General features: G+C 35.7%; 1 protein-coding gene across 3 annotated transcripts in view; it reads left to right on the top strand.

The window, feature by feature from the left end:
* The window catches only part of AKT3 (AKT serine/threonine kinase 3), a 144504-nt gene that overhangs the window by 75550 nt on the left and 54966 nt on the right, over positions 1–13988 (top strand). For all 3 annotated transcript variants that reach the window (XM_052695735.1, XM_052695744.1, XM_052695753.1), the window contains exon 3: positions 2780–2905. In XM_052695735.1, coding sequence (XP_052551695.1) covers positions 2780–2905 — 126 coding nt within the window. The remainder of the gene's footprint in view (positions 1–2779; positions 2906–13988) is intronic.

Genomic DNA, 13988 nt, shown 5'->3' with positions numbered 1-13988 from the left:
GGATGCAATTTTTTTCGCATGGAGGAATTCAGTTTCACACCTTTACTTTGTATGCATTGCTGTGTCAGATGCCATTTCATCAGACTGACTCTCTGCTGCCATCTGTCACATGGCAATTAAATGGAATTAAATGGTAATGGAAGATTCAGCCTCTATTGCCATACCACCAACATCTGCCTCTCACGTTGTGAACCAACAGAATAAAATAGGAGGTGTTACTTTTGGATCTGCCATTGTAAGCTGTGCATCCTGTGTCTTGCTATAGTTTGCAGGACAGAGACAGAAATACAGCAGTGCTCATGGACAATCTGGCATTACGTGCCATTAAGCAAGATGTTGACTGCAAAACTGATTAGATGACCAAAAATCTATTCAGTTTTCTGATTCAGAGACTTTGAGTGCCTAGTAGAAGTTAAGTGCAACATGAAATGTTGCCTTAAGAAGAGAAGGGAATAAGTGTCTCTACGGGCAGCTGCTGAAATTATCTCTTTTTTTTTAATAAGTTTGATTCCAGACAGTGTCTATGTTAATAGTAGGAGTTAGTAGTAGTTTCTGTTTATTTCCTGAGGTGACTAATTAGTGTTCTTACCCTATCATCCCTAACTCTTGGAGAGTCTGCTTACTTCTTTGCAGCTTGTTCCTTATGGAAAGGAAGGAAACTTTGAATGGCTGACCTGGCTTGGCTGTACTTTTGTTCTGTCCTTATTGGATGCTACCCTTGAGCAAGTTTTCTGTTGTTTTAGCTGCCTCCTTCCCAGTGAATGCACCTTCCAGGGAAGCCTAAAGTCTTCATAGATTTTAAACCAACAGACACTGTCTATCATAGCAGTCTCCTGGAAACAAGTAGTATATGAGAACCTTAAGTAAGATTCATTATGAACTTTTCAACGTTAAGAAAGGCACTAGAATGCTAATATTTTTTAAACTCATATTGGGTGATATGATGTGTATGGCTTCAACTCTTTGATCCGGGCATATTTCTGCAATTTTTTTTTTAATGGGAGATATTTGAAACATTCTTAAGAATCATTCCTTTAGTTAGGCCTATATTTATTATTTTCAATTATTCAGCAAACATAATTAAAGAAGCATCTGTATGTTTTCATGTAACGATACAGTTTTTCACTGTTATTGGCTTTAATGTTACATTTCTTTTCTCAAGGTTTTTTTTTTTTTTTTTTTTTTTTTAATTTGAGGTCAGATTTTCCCTATGTGAAATCATTGCAGACCAGCTGTGTCAGTGTAAATGTTTCCAACTGATCTAGCACAGAGACTTGAGGTACAAAGTTCCGAGTCTAGACAAGTGTATCTGGTGCTTAACCCTCCCCCCCCCCTTTTTTTTTTTTTGTGTGTGTGGTCAAATGAAGTAACATTCTGAGCTGTTTCAATTTTTTTTTCTACTTATATGAAAATGGAAAATCTCTCGATAACAACACAAGGCAGGTGCCCTGTTATCTGGAGCTAGAAGTTTTGCTGCCAGAAGTTTTGCTGAAGTTTTGAGGGCCAGAAAACATAGACTGGCTTCTAACGGAACAATCTCAGGGTCAGATGAATGTCATCTCTTGTAACTTCTGAATTGTCTAAAAGGTACAAAGTAAAACGGATGAGTTACAAAACACTTCTCAAGGATTGGGTTTAGCCTAGGGCCAGTGCAACCCCTGGTCTATAGTAAGTTTAGTAAGTTCTGAGCATTTTGCAAACTGAGAAATTGAAATAATTTTTCAGTTTCAGCCTTACTGAACTTGAAATTGTGTTTTTTAAGGTTAATACAAGTAGGTCATGATTCTTATTTCACAGTGACACTTTGATATAATCTTAAGAGATTCAGAGCAGTATTTTAGCATGAAGTTTACAAGTGTGTTATAAGTGTAATAAGTGTAATTACTTTTGAGGAAATTTGGAAATTTTGTATTGGTACATACACTTTTTAAAATATTATCTTGTGCAATGATTAAACAGTATCTCATTTAAAATCTTAGTTGGGAGTTGTATGTACATTATTTGTTCTGCAAAGTTGATAGAAGTCAAAGATGGGGAAAGATGGGCTAGTCTAAATGCACCTGTACTTACTGAGTAGTACACATGAGTACAATTACTGATGAGGTTTTGGTATGATGAAATATTGCAATTTAGAGATTTTTCACTCTTAAATAAAATTGTTTAAGCTACCAGCTCTCTTCTGTCTTGTTCTTAATGTTTCTTTTCCTGAATACCTCACGGCTTGCAGAACCTTCCTTTCCAACTTGAGTAGGGTGAAAGTGGAGGTGGTGTGTTTATTGGTTGACTTATCTTGTAAAAGGTAACTGGATTGGATATCTTCAGTCTTCTTGCTGATAGTTTATATTTAAATGAACTTAATGATTTTTGCTTTGGTTTAGCAGGGTGATTGTTCTACATTGTAGTAACTGACATTTACTTTCGTTATTGTAAGTGGAGCTGTAGTGCTTACTTTCACCTACACCAAATTTCAGAGTGTTTACATATACAAAAATGGGGGACTGGGAAGAGACTGGTGTAATGAAATTTCGGCGTACAGAATATAGTACAGTGCATGTAGCTCCTTATTACAGAGGCATCCTTCTACAGTCCAGGTTTTCAATTGCAATTGTATTTTCTCTTCTGTTGGAGGAAGTTAGTTTCCTTTGTAAGTTGAAAACATCTGGAAAGATTTTGGTATAATCTTTAGTATAATAGACATTGATGATATGTTTTTTAATATCTAGTTGGTTTTTTTTTTTTCCTCCACAGTACTAATGAGCACATTTTTTTTCTCATTTAGGGGAATATATAAAAAACTGGCGGCCAAGATATTTCCTGCTAAAGACAGATGGTTCCTTCATAGGCTATAAGGAGAAGCCCCAGGATGTGGATCTGCCATATCCACTCAACAACTTTTCAGTGGCAAGTATGTATTTCCAGTATTTATTATTCTCTTAGCATACTGACAAAATATCTGTTACATTTTGCTGAATGCGTACTTTGGAATTTATTGATAACAGTGCAGGTTTGATGCCTTCTGTCAGGCTGGTACCCCCCAGTCTCGTGTCCGGCTCTACAAGATTCTCTTACAAATGGCATTAAAGATTTTATCATAAGTGGGTTATTTTTAAAATCTAAGTCCTCAATTTTTGTTTTTATTTTATTTCTATCTAAATTAGTAACAATAACATTTGATAAATGATTGTTGTAAGATGAAAATCCTTAGAAAGCTTACTTGTATTCATACCACTGCCCTCTTTATTTTTTGGTAGTATCTCTGAATTCACTTGAAAACTCAAATTAATTAGAAAATTATCTAGACTGTCAAATGGCACAAAATTGTGCTAAATTATTTTTCTCTTGGATAATCAGGTAATCAGCTCTCCAGCCTGGTTAGTCAGTAATTTTGAGCAATCAGATAATTTGCATATATTAGCAAAGCTATAAAGTATGAATCTGTTGGATAAAATAAAGACATTGTGCTTTTTTCTTTTTCAAAAATGTTTTTAAAAGACAAGTTAGTAGGGTTTTTTTTGGGTTGTGAGATTGATAGAATATTTTTGAACAGAAATGAAAATATTTGTAGAGCTAAGCGAAGGAGAAAAAATCTCCGAGTGTAAGATTTGTGTATATTATGGCTATAAACTTCTGAAAAAATGAATATTAGAATATGTAACCAACTTCTTTCAAAACGTGTTCAGTGTACTGCAATGCAATAAATGGCAGTGTTTAGTTTTAAAGGAGAATGTTGGAGCCACAAGAGCAGGTGTATGTAGGGAAAGAATTTCCTTTATTTGCATTACTGAAGGAATTAATCTTGGGCTCCAATCCTACAATTGGAGGAGAATAACCTTGCACATTCTGATGATGGTAGAAATCTTACAAATGATATTTAGTTTACAAGCCTTTGAATATTTGAGACTCATTTTACCTTGTTGCTATGCAGTGCTAAAAGCAGTGATGGCTTTAAATTGTTCATGAGAGTTGGTAGACCTAGCACTGACCAACTCATAGGATGTTATTCTTTAGCCATTCCTCTGACTGTATAACCCATTCATTTATAGCAGTTAGTAGTTTCCTAGATACTTCTTGACCTATGACCAAGGGAAAGAAAATCTGTAGAATTACAGCAGGTTTTTTTTTTTTGCCCTGCTTTACTGTGATCTTCATTGCATATCTAGTCTTCCTTTTCCACTGCAGTGAGAAGGATGATCCAAACAGTAATTCTGGCAAGTGAAGAAATAATTAACAATTAGTTCCAATGTTTTGATACTGCTGTTGAACTCTTTTTTTCTGATACCAAGAGGTCATCTTCTATAATGCTAAATTAGAGTGCTGCCCCTGAACTTTGTTTTGATGGGAATTGGATAATTTTTTTTGTTTCCAGAAACGACAGGAGTCCTTGCAAGTACTGTAAGTCAGATACTTAGACTGTGTAAGCTAAAGGAAGGAACTTGTAGTATTAATTAAAGAATTACAGTATTAGGAAAGGAGATGAGTTTTTCTGTTTTCTGGCAGGAGAAGCAGTGATTTAATAAGAAATAACTGCTGAGGAGAGCAAGAATAGCGAGAGCTTTTCCCTCACAAAAATAATCCCATAAAATTTTAGCAAAGTATCTATGTGGAGATTACAATGTAGAAAGTAAAACGTTCTGGAATAAGATTTTTTTTTTTTTATAATAAGATTCCAGTTTTTAACTTTAATTAAATATGTTAGATTTTATCTTGAATAAGAAGTACAGAATTATATAACGTGGAAGGGCTGAAAAGATAAGGCGAGAATAGTATTATACTCTGAATTGCAAAGGACTGCTTTTGGTCAGATATTTTATCTGTCTGACAATGAGATCATCAGTAGGGCAAACAAACAAACAACACTCTGTATGACTGAATCGGATCTCATCTGCAGTACCTGGTAAATCTCAACAACGGCCTTTATGGTCTGCAATCCCTGAGTTCCTGAGCTGCTGCAGTAGGTTTGCAGCCACAAGCAGTGCAGCATATTTTTTCTGTAATAGTGAAGTACATTTTTCATAAATTACTAGCCAGGCAGATGGAGTGTGAGATCACTGTTAATACCATCTTGATTAGGTTGGCAGGGACTTCAAGATATGTCTTTATAGTCCTATCTTCACGTAATCTTTGTAGCTATCTGTAAAGTGAGAATGTGGTCTCAGTCTACTTTTTGCTCTCCAAATGATAGACATCTTTGGCTCTTACTTACAGCTTGTTATTTAAGCAGAGAAGGCCAAGGTCATGGTATTATTTTTGTACTGTTAGAGTTGAACACTGGAAAGTTTGTACCTTTCTGCTTTGTATGATACTTGTTCTGTGGTTTAAAATTCTACACCCACCCTGTTACACCAGTTATTTTGATCACACAGATATTTACCCAACAGAATGACCCCCTTCCACTCCTGCTACCAAGCTCAGAAGACTTTCCCAGATACAGTATCGTTTTCCAAATAGTTGCAGCCTGATTTCTTCCAAGAAAGGTTTCTTCCAAGAAATACGGTCAAAACCCCACAGCTGAGCACTTTTCTCTCCCTGATCCTTTGTAACCAGTGTATTCCCTTGTGAATCTTGTGAATGAGAGAAAGGCCTGAGAGGACAAAAATATTTAATAACCTGCTAACAGCGCTTCCAGTGCTGAATATTCCTTTATTAAGGCAGGGAAACTGTGTGGGACTGAAATGGCGGTGAGCGATCTCTTGCTGGACCGTAAGTATGCTAGGTGGAGTTGACTGGGGGGTATGGTGGAGATGGGCTGGATAAAGTGGGAAGATTTGGTACTGGCCCATTGGTGGCTGTTCTTGGAGGCCCCCAGGCAGAGCCCTCACCTCTCCAGAGCAGCCTTCTGGTGCATGTGAGCACCAGTAGTGAGTTCTCTTTGCTGTGACTGCTGAGCTGCCAGAGCTTGTGGCAGGGTGAACAAATCTGTCTGATGATACCAGGTCATGTGCTGGAATCACTTTGGTTTCTCTCCTACGGAGTTACTGTATTTTAGACCGTATAGAGCCCAATTCAGAGACTAGTTCAAAGTCAGCCTTAGCTCTTTTTAGGTATAGAGAAGCAGTTGCAAGTAATCAAGTTACTGGAGCTTCAAGAGACACTGTTGATTGACTGAGTCATGGTAATGGAGTGGGTGTGCATTCCTGCCCACCTCAAAATATGTTAATTTAAATTGTTTTTTGCTTAGACATTAATGCAGTCAGAACCAGTCTAAAAATATTTTTGATTCAATTGCTGTAACTTCTTGGTATAGGCAAAGGCCTATATTAGGCTTCTTTTGAAAAAAAAAAAACTAACAGTACTCTGGATGTCCCCATGGCAGGATTTATACCCCTAGAGGTCCCAGAAAAGATCAGCATGATCTCACAACACTGTTTCTAAGTGGTCCAGTGCTGTTGAAGCAGAATCAATACTGCTTTGTGTATACCACCTTGGTCTGAGATGGGAAGAAGCAGTGGTTCTTTCCAATTCTGTTTAAGGAGCTTTTGTGTCTTTACTAATTAAAAAAAAAAAACAAAAAACCAACAACAACTAAAAACAAACAACAACAACAACAAACAACAGCAACAAAAAAAAAACAAGCACAAAAGAGAAACCACTGAAAGCCAGCATTAAAAAAAAGTTCTCACACGTGCAATGAGTATGCAAGTGATCACATAGCACATTTGGGTTGAGGTATCTGCATGAAATGGCCTTTTGCCTTCATTTTGATCTTCATGTGGAGAATAATTGGAAAGAGATACATCCCTTTAGTGGTAGCCTTTGAACTTCGGCCAAAAATGATGTCACTTGGAATTTTTGTGGTATCTTGAAATATTTTACTTTCCAAGTACTCTGTGATACAGGTGAAATAAATTCAAGTTATTGCTAGAAGATACTTTCTACAAAATGCTTTTTCTTAATTTTATTTTTCTTCACTACAGAAATTATCACCGATGAACCCTGGCTACTCTGAATGTAAAGTTTTTGCTACTTTTTACTAATCTTAATCTTTAAATTGGCCAGAGATAAGGTTTATTATTTTGGGGATTTAAGAATATAAAAATCAGAAAAATTGAAGTGTTTTCAGGGAATAATGAATAGGAAGAAATGAATAAAAAATACATATACATGTATATACCAACTTATCCATGAAGATACAGTGCCCTTAGAAATGACTTTTTTCCAGGAACTCCACAGTTAACTTTTCAATGAGATTTGAATTTAAAATCCTAGGTGTTTTTGGTTGTCATAGCAGTGGATGACGTGAACACACAGATACACGTCCAACTAGTTTCTTATAATTACAGCACAGATTTAAATCCAAAGTAATAACAGTACAATTGAATAAATAATATTCATTCAACACTGCAAATAATTTTGGGGAGAAAAAAAACACTGTGTATATAATTTGCTGAATACACAAATGTATCTATGGAAATTTAAACTCAAATCGAATGTGTTACCAATGTTACTGTTGGATGTATGTATGTCTGTGTTTCTGGAAAACTGGACCAGTCAGTCCAGAATTGAGAGATTTACAAAGTACCTTATGAACTGTTTTTAGGTGGCATAGTTGGTATTCAGTCATTTGACTTAGAAGTTTGGATTCACTTGTTAGCTTGGGTCATGAATAAGCATGAGTTCCTCAGACTTATCCTTTAGTTTTACTGAGGTCACTCCAGAAGTATGCCTCCTGTTTATTTCCATGGAAACAACAGTTACAAAGAGCATGATGGTACAGCAACAAAATGGAACATTGGTGGGATGGTTCAACCTCTATTGCTGTGCCACCAACATGTGCCTCTGATGTCACAGGCCAACATTATAAAATAGGAGGCATTACTTTTAGAGAAGCTCTTGGACAGTGCTTTCTCAGACACCAGTTTACCATTCTGTAATCCCCAGCTATCTCTAAGTAGGGCCTGGTATAAGCATGGCAAGTTAAAAAGTATACTGTCAGGTCTTTTTATCCTGGTGTGATACATTGATTTGCATAAATGAAATTGAGATGTTAGTATGTAAGAGAGAGGGATACGTTATGTTACTGTCTTCTGTGAAGACAAGAAAAACCTCAGGCAAAGCCTGGCAATACCATGTGGAGATCTCTGATTTTCATTCTCTCTCTTTGCTTGAAAGGGTGACTAGCAAACTAATTGTCATGATAGAAAGGCAAGGGCACTACTTCAGTATTTTTTGGAGTGCTGTAAATAAATGACTTCCCAGCATGGTGAAGTGCATCATGAATGGTCTTTTTCAGTTTCAAGGAAAGTAATCTTTTTTTTGGGTGTTTATTATTCAGTCATATATGTTGTTGTTGTTATAGCATCAAAGCACATACAAGTTCGAGTCATGAGCCAAGCACCACAGGAGTGGGATTTCTACCCATACGGAACAAAAAGTCAGTTCCTGCTCCAAAATACTAAAATTCCAAATATAAAACAAGGGATAGCAGATGGATGCAAACAGATGGGGGGAGTATGATAAAACAATGAGGCAGTACTAGCCTATACTATAGACAGTGGTCTCAGCACATTAACAACTTATCTACTGTCCAGGTTAGATTTTTACTCTTTTTCTCCTTGCTTCCTGTTTTTAAGACATCGTGGTGAAGTAGATTTTTAAGGAGGATTTAAAGAAGAATTTGTTCACTAAAAAGAAAGAAATTATGAATGCTTTTCAGAAATGGAACACAGGGAGGATGAGTGATATGAATGATCATTTGGATACTGAATAAAGAGTGATAAAGAGGATGAGAGTAGGCTGTGGGGGTAGTCCATGTTGAAATCTTACTGCTTATGTGCTAAGGCTGTGCAGAAGATGGGGAGTGCAAAGAGAAGTGTGTTATAATCAAAGGGACAATGGGAAACAACTACCTCTGGAGCAGTTTGGAGGATGACATTTTTAGGAGAAAATTGTGTTTTTGGGGACCAAAGAAAGGATATTAAATTATTCACATACATTGTTACATCACCAGTCTTGTTTTAATGGGTAATGTTGCACATAAATAAATAAAATGTAGTGAGAAAAGAGGAGACTTGAGGAGAGAGAGCCTTTTGGAAAGCCTCAGAGAAATAGGATGGTGTGTATAGATGTGTGGGAGAATCAGGAGAAGACAAATCTGAGAGGATGTGTGTGTATAAATATATATTTCTGTATATACATATACATGTAAAAGTCACAGCATTTCATATGTGAGCTAAAGCATGCCTATCTGTGTCAGTGGTAAGTAAATTATATATTAATTCTGCTACTTTCCTAACACAAGTCGTTAGAGAAAACTGGATTCAGAATACATAGAGTAGCAGTAATGAAAAAAGGTCGTGTAAACGTATCTTAACGTGAGAAAGAAAGCAAACTGGAGTAAGTACTGAAGAGGCAAAGGTTGGGATAGTGAAGTGTTTATCTTCTGAAGGAAAGACTTAGAGGAAAATAAGAAATTAAAGATTAAATTGTAATGTAAATAGATAGCTAGATATACTAGATGTAAATATCTGCATATAAATATCTCCCTAGATAAGTAAAAATGCATATGCATTCTAAAAAATGCCATCAGCAGTTCAATACTATTTATTTTATATCATATGATAATCATAGGAAGTTTTTCTTTGTGCTGAAACACAGTTTGCATTAGAAATAATTTCTCACATATGCAACCTTCTGTTCATTTTTTGGTGAAATTTTTTGTGGCTTTTTATATGTTTAACATTCTTGTCTAACTCTACCAACAAATTCTGCTGAAGATGAAAGCTTCCTTATATGAAATAGTAATACAATATTAGTATTTCTTCTTTGTTTTTCTTTTTTTTAATGCTGAATTAGTGCATTTAGGAAAAGAACACTGGTGATTATATGGTTAAAGTTATAGAATTCAAACTTTAAACTTTTTAATAAAATCTGAACAGATGATCTGTGCTTTTTTTTTTTTTTTTTTTTTTTTTTTTTTGGAACTGGCAGGTTTCAGGCCCTCTAATTGGCTTCCCAGCTTTGCAGAGTAATTACAGCTTCAAGCAAACTTTGTCATCTGTGGTTCAGAATGGTGTAAAGTAAACAGAACGTTTTGAAATACAGTTTGTAGTTAGAGCTGCTCAGGAGAGTTTAACTAGCATAACTATTTAATTTAGATAGTACATTTTATTTGGAAAAGATAGCCTAACGTTTTAGAATTATCAGATTGTTTGTGGATATGGAGATAAAATTAACATCTGGTTAACCTCCTTTTTTAATTAAAAGAAAAAAATCAATAATTGAGAAACTTGCATTGCATTCTTTATTCTGGTTCTATTTCATTTTTCCATTTCTTATACAGATCCAAAAATGGCCAACCAACTACTACAAAGTTGTTGGAACTGAGTTGTTGATTTGTGTAACTGATTTTGTATTGTGCTGCTTTGAACAAATGTTCTGCCTCAAGGCTTTGTATCCCCTCTAATATTAAGGGGGAAATTTTTCATGACTAATGTTTAATCCCAAGCAACACAGAAAGCTTTAGGATTAAAACGTGTAATTCCAAGTTGTAGATGGCTAGCATACAAGAACACAAAGTTGAGTCTGTCTGTTTACTGGCTTACTCATCTTTTTGAATGATAATTTAGACTTCCAACTGTTTGGAGTTGAGATTCAGCCCTTTAATTACATATGTTTATGTATAGTAGCAAACTTGAAGACATTATGGTAGAGTGTTCCCTCCTTTTGGTAATGACCCAACTATCACTCAAGCTTTCTGAGCCAGCTTTCAGTAGCCAGTTTCACTCATTCTTGTATGCTTTTGTAGTTTCCAAACTATTCTGTCTAAAACTACTACATTTTTTTCCAGTAATTAGTAGAAAAATATTTTGGTAATTAGCAGTAAGTGTGTATTAGAGTACTTATTCATCTTAATAGATTTATTTATTTTCTTACCCTTAGGTGAAAGACATGCACAAACAAATTTTTATTCATGTTGCAGTCGTGGTAGGAATGTTGTTTATCCCGTACATTTGTATACAGCAGCCTGTGAAACATGTGAGTGACTAAATATCAGCAGACTTCAGTTACTTTTATGTACTTCAGCAGGCTGAGTAGCACACACCACTTTAAGAAATACACTAGTTCTTCCCTTCTTTTTTCCTCATACATGTTTCCTCGTACATGAGGACATGTATGTATTCACTTTTCCTTATAAAAGCAAATTATACATTTAGCCACTTTTAATAGAATATTTCGAAAAGCTCTGTAAGCTTTGCTTGATATTATTTTTGAGTGGCATCCTTGTAACATATTCAAATGGCATTTTTTTAATGTTTCATTTCCTTTTTTATTTGCCACAGCATTTTTTATTATATTTAATTGATCTTGTTGATCATCTGTAATGAAAATCTGTGACAGTTAAGGATTCTGTGATATTTCAGATCTTAGTGTATGTATCCAGAGCTAAAGTAGTTGTTCTTATTAATGATGCGCACCATCACTTTGAGAAATCTCTGAAGAAAAATTAATATGTAGTGCCAGTAATTTGTGTATAGCTTGGTACAGAATTACATGGAAGAACATACAAACATACAAAAAAATATAGATAATATATTAATTATGCAAACTGGTCTTTTGACTAACAAGTTCTCTAGTTCTGTCTTGCAGTCTCTCCATTCTAGCTGCTATTCCTTGCTACTGATCTTAATGAGACTTCTATCCCCCTAGTGTTTGTTTTCCACACAAGTTGCAGTCTTTCTCCTTTGCCATTTACACTCTTTTGCCTTTATTCCCTGTCTTTTGTCCTGATGTCTCTTCTTTAAATTACTTTTGCTGTATGGATTGGATTTTACCTTAACTGGTTAGCTTCCTTTTTGTACTGTCTGAGGGTAGCAAGAGCCAATACAAACATAGGAGAAAGAGCTTTCTGTTCAGCAGATATATGGATAGGAGATAGCTGTAGCCTCTGGATTACTGCACAGATTTTTAAGAATTTTATGGTTTAGTAAGTATTATTGCAATTTTTTTTTACCAATCTCCTCTGCGCTCTTTCCTCTCTTGCAGAGAAAAGAACAGATAGAATGGACAGTTGTTACATTTTCATAGGAATACTGGAAGGATATCAAAAGTCTTGGTTTGCCAAGTTTTAAGTCTTGTCTCCAAAATGTAGTATTTTCCAGCAGTGTGCAGCTTTAGGCAAACATTGAGCAAAGGAAGTTTCAGCCTACGTGATTGAAGTGTGATAGGATTAAAGGCGAGAGAATGGTTTAGTCAGGGGTAGGACCAGGTAATCCTAGAACAGACATGCGTGCAGTCTCTTCTGTTATAAAAGTAGTCCTGTGCATTTCTTAAAGCTGCAATTGAGAATTTTAAGAAAACAAATAGTGTATTCTTCCTAGAGCCCCCATCACTGTCATTGTAACTTGGGCTTCAGCTGTATGCCTGAGGAAAGGAGTTCCTTTGATCTCACAGTATTTGCATCCAGCTGTGACCCTACTATATATCCTAAGTAGCTTCACTTCATCACGGTCCCTACGTTCCCTTCATCTGCTTTTGTCCTTGTTTCTCTTCCACCTTTTGTGTGAAGTTCCCTCTTCCTGTGTCCATCCTACTGTAACACTTTCCTTTAAAAAGCAAAACAAAACAAAACATGTCACCTTGTGCTACAGTTCTTAAATTAAGTTCTTAAATCACAAAGAACCCTCTGATGTCAGAACTTCCCTGTGTCTGTTGAGGATGCAGCATAAGTAAGTCTGATAATGCTTGATAACAGCCAAAGGCCACTTCTGAGATAATGTTCTTTAGATCTTCAGGTATGCAAATTAATACCTTGAGCAAAGGCATTAAGCTTGTTACACATTAGTAATATAAAAGAGAATTGCTTTATTGTATTTTCAGTTTGTATCTGCATTTCAGAAAGTCTGCTGTGAGTATGCCATTTGTACAATTAACACAACAGGCATAAGAGGGAAAAGTGAAACAGGCTAGCAGGCACCAAAGTAATGTCGAGTATTTAGAAATTCACTTGAGCTGATGCAGTTCCTTAGACAATACTTAAAACATATTCCTGTAAAATTATGGGTGATAGTTGAGGTGTCAGGACTCTGAATTTGTGGAAAAAAATCTTGAGTAAATAAAATGTATTTCTCCAAGAATGAAGGGCAAGGTTTTATGATAAGTTATAGTCAACGCCATCAACTTCATCAGGGAAAGGTGTGGACTAGCTGGTAGGTTGCAGCTCTATAAAAAGAAAGTTACAGTTGATCCTAGATGAACAGGAAATCATTTGCTGTTTTTATCATTGATTGATTTTGTTTACTGGATCAGTCACTTTATATCACGTTCTTGTTGAATTACCAGAACCCGGGCTATGATGTTTGTGTTAGATTTATGGTAGCTGCAGGAAAGCAAATCACTCTTTTGACAAAGTAACCTTAACTTCACAAAATAAGTAAATAAATAAATAAAATCATATTTGCACAAATTAAAAATTTTAGTTGGTCAGTGTAGGTCAGTGTTTTGCATCATACAAATGTAATGTTTTAGTGTAGTGTGCAATGTTGTAAAATGTAACATCAAACATCAAGTCTTATCAAACCACTGAATTAATAGTGTTGTGCTCTTGTGACAGAGGAATTGAAGGTTGTCTGCTGTGTGTCTGGATTTCTGTGTCAGGAAAGATCTGAGATATGAAAGCACAACCTGTGAGCAACCTGTGACTGGCTTAATTGATTTAGGCCAGGGAAGACTGAAGAGAAACAAAATAGTCTTCAGATGTCTAAAAGAAATAGCTGCTTGAAGAAGGGAATAAATTGGTTGGAAGGACAAGAAACAATGCTAAAATTATTTCCTAAAATGCTTGGAAAAATTAGTTTGCTTGCAGAGATTTGAAATTACTATTTCGGGGAATTGTAGGAAGTGTTTAAAGAAATATTTGAGGGAAACAGCCTAGATAGGCTTGTTTCCGCCTTGGAGTGCTAAGAACAACAAGCTGGCTTCCTGGGGCAGCCCCAGTGGGCATGTGGGTGGTAATTCTATGTTTAATAATCAGACTGATTTCAGCATCTGAA

The sequence above is a fragment of the Tympanuchus pallidicinctus genome, unplaced genomic scaffold, assembly GCF_026119805.1.
Source record: "Tympanuchus pallidicinctus isolate F22 unplaced genomic scaffold, pur_lepc_1.0 scaffold1, whole genome shotgun sequence".
In the NCBI taxonomy this organism is placed as follows: domain Eukaryota; kingdom Metazoa; phylum Chordata; class Aves; order Galliformes; family Phasianidae; genus Tympanuchus; species Tympanuchus pallidicinctus.
Note: the sequence above shows the minus strand (reverse complement) of the source record. Positions and strands in the feature narration are given on the sequence as shown.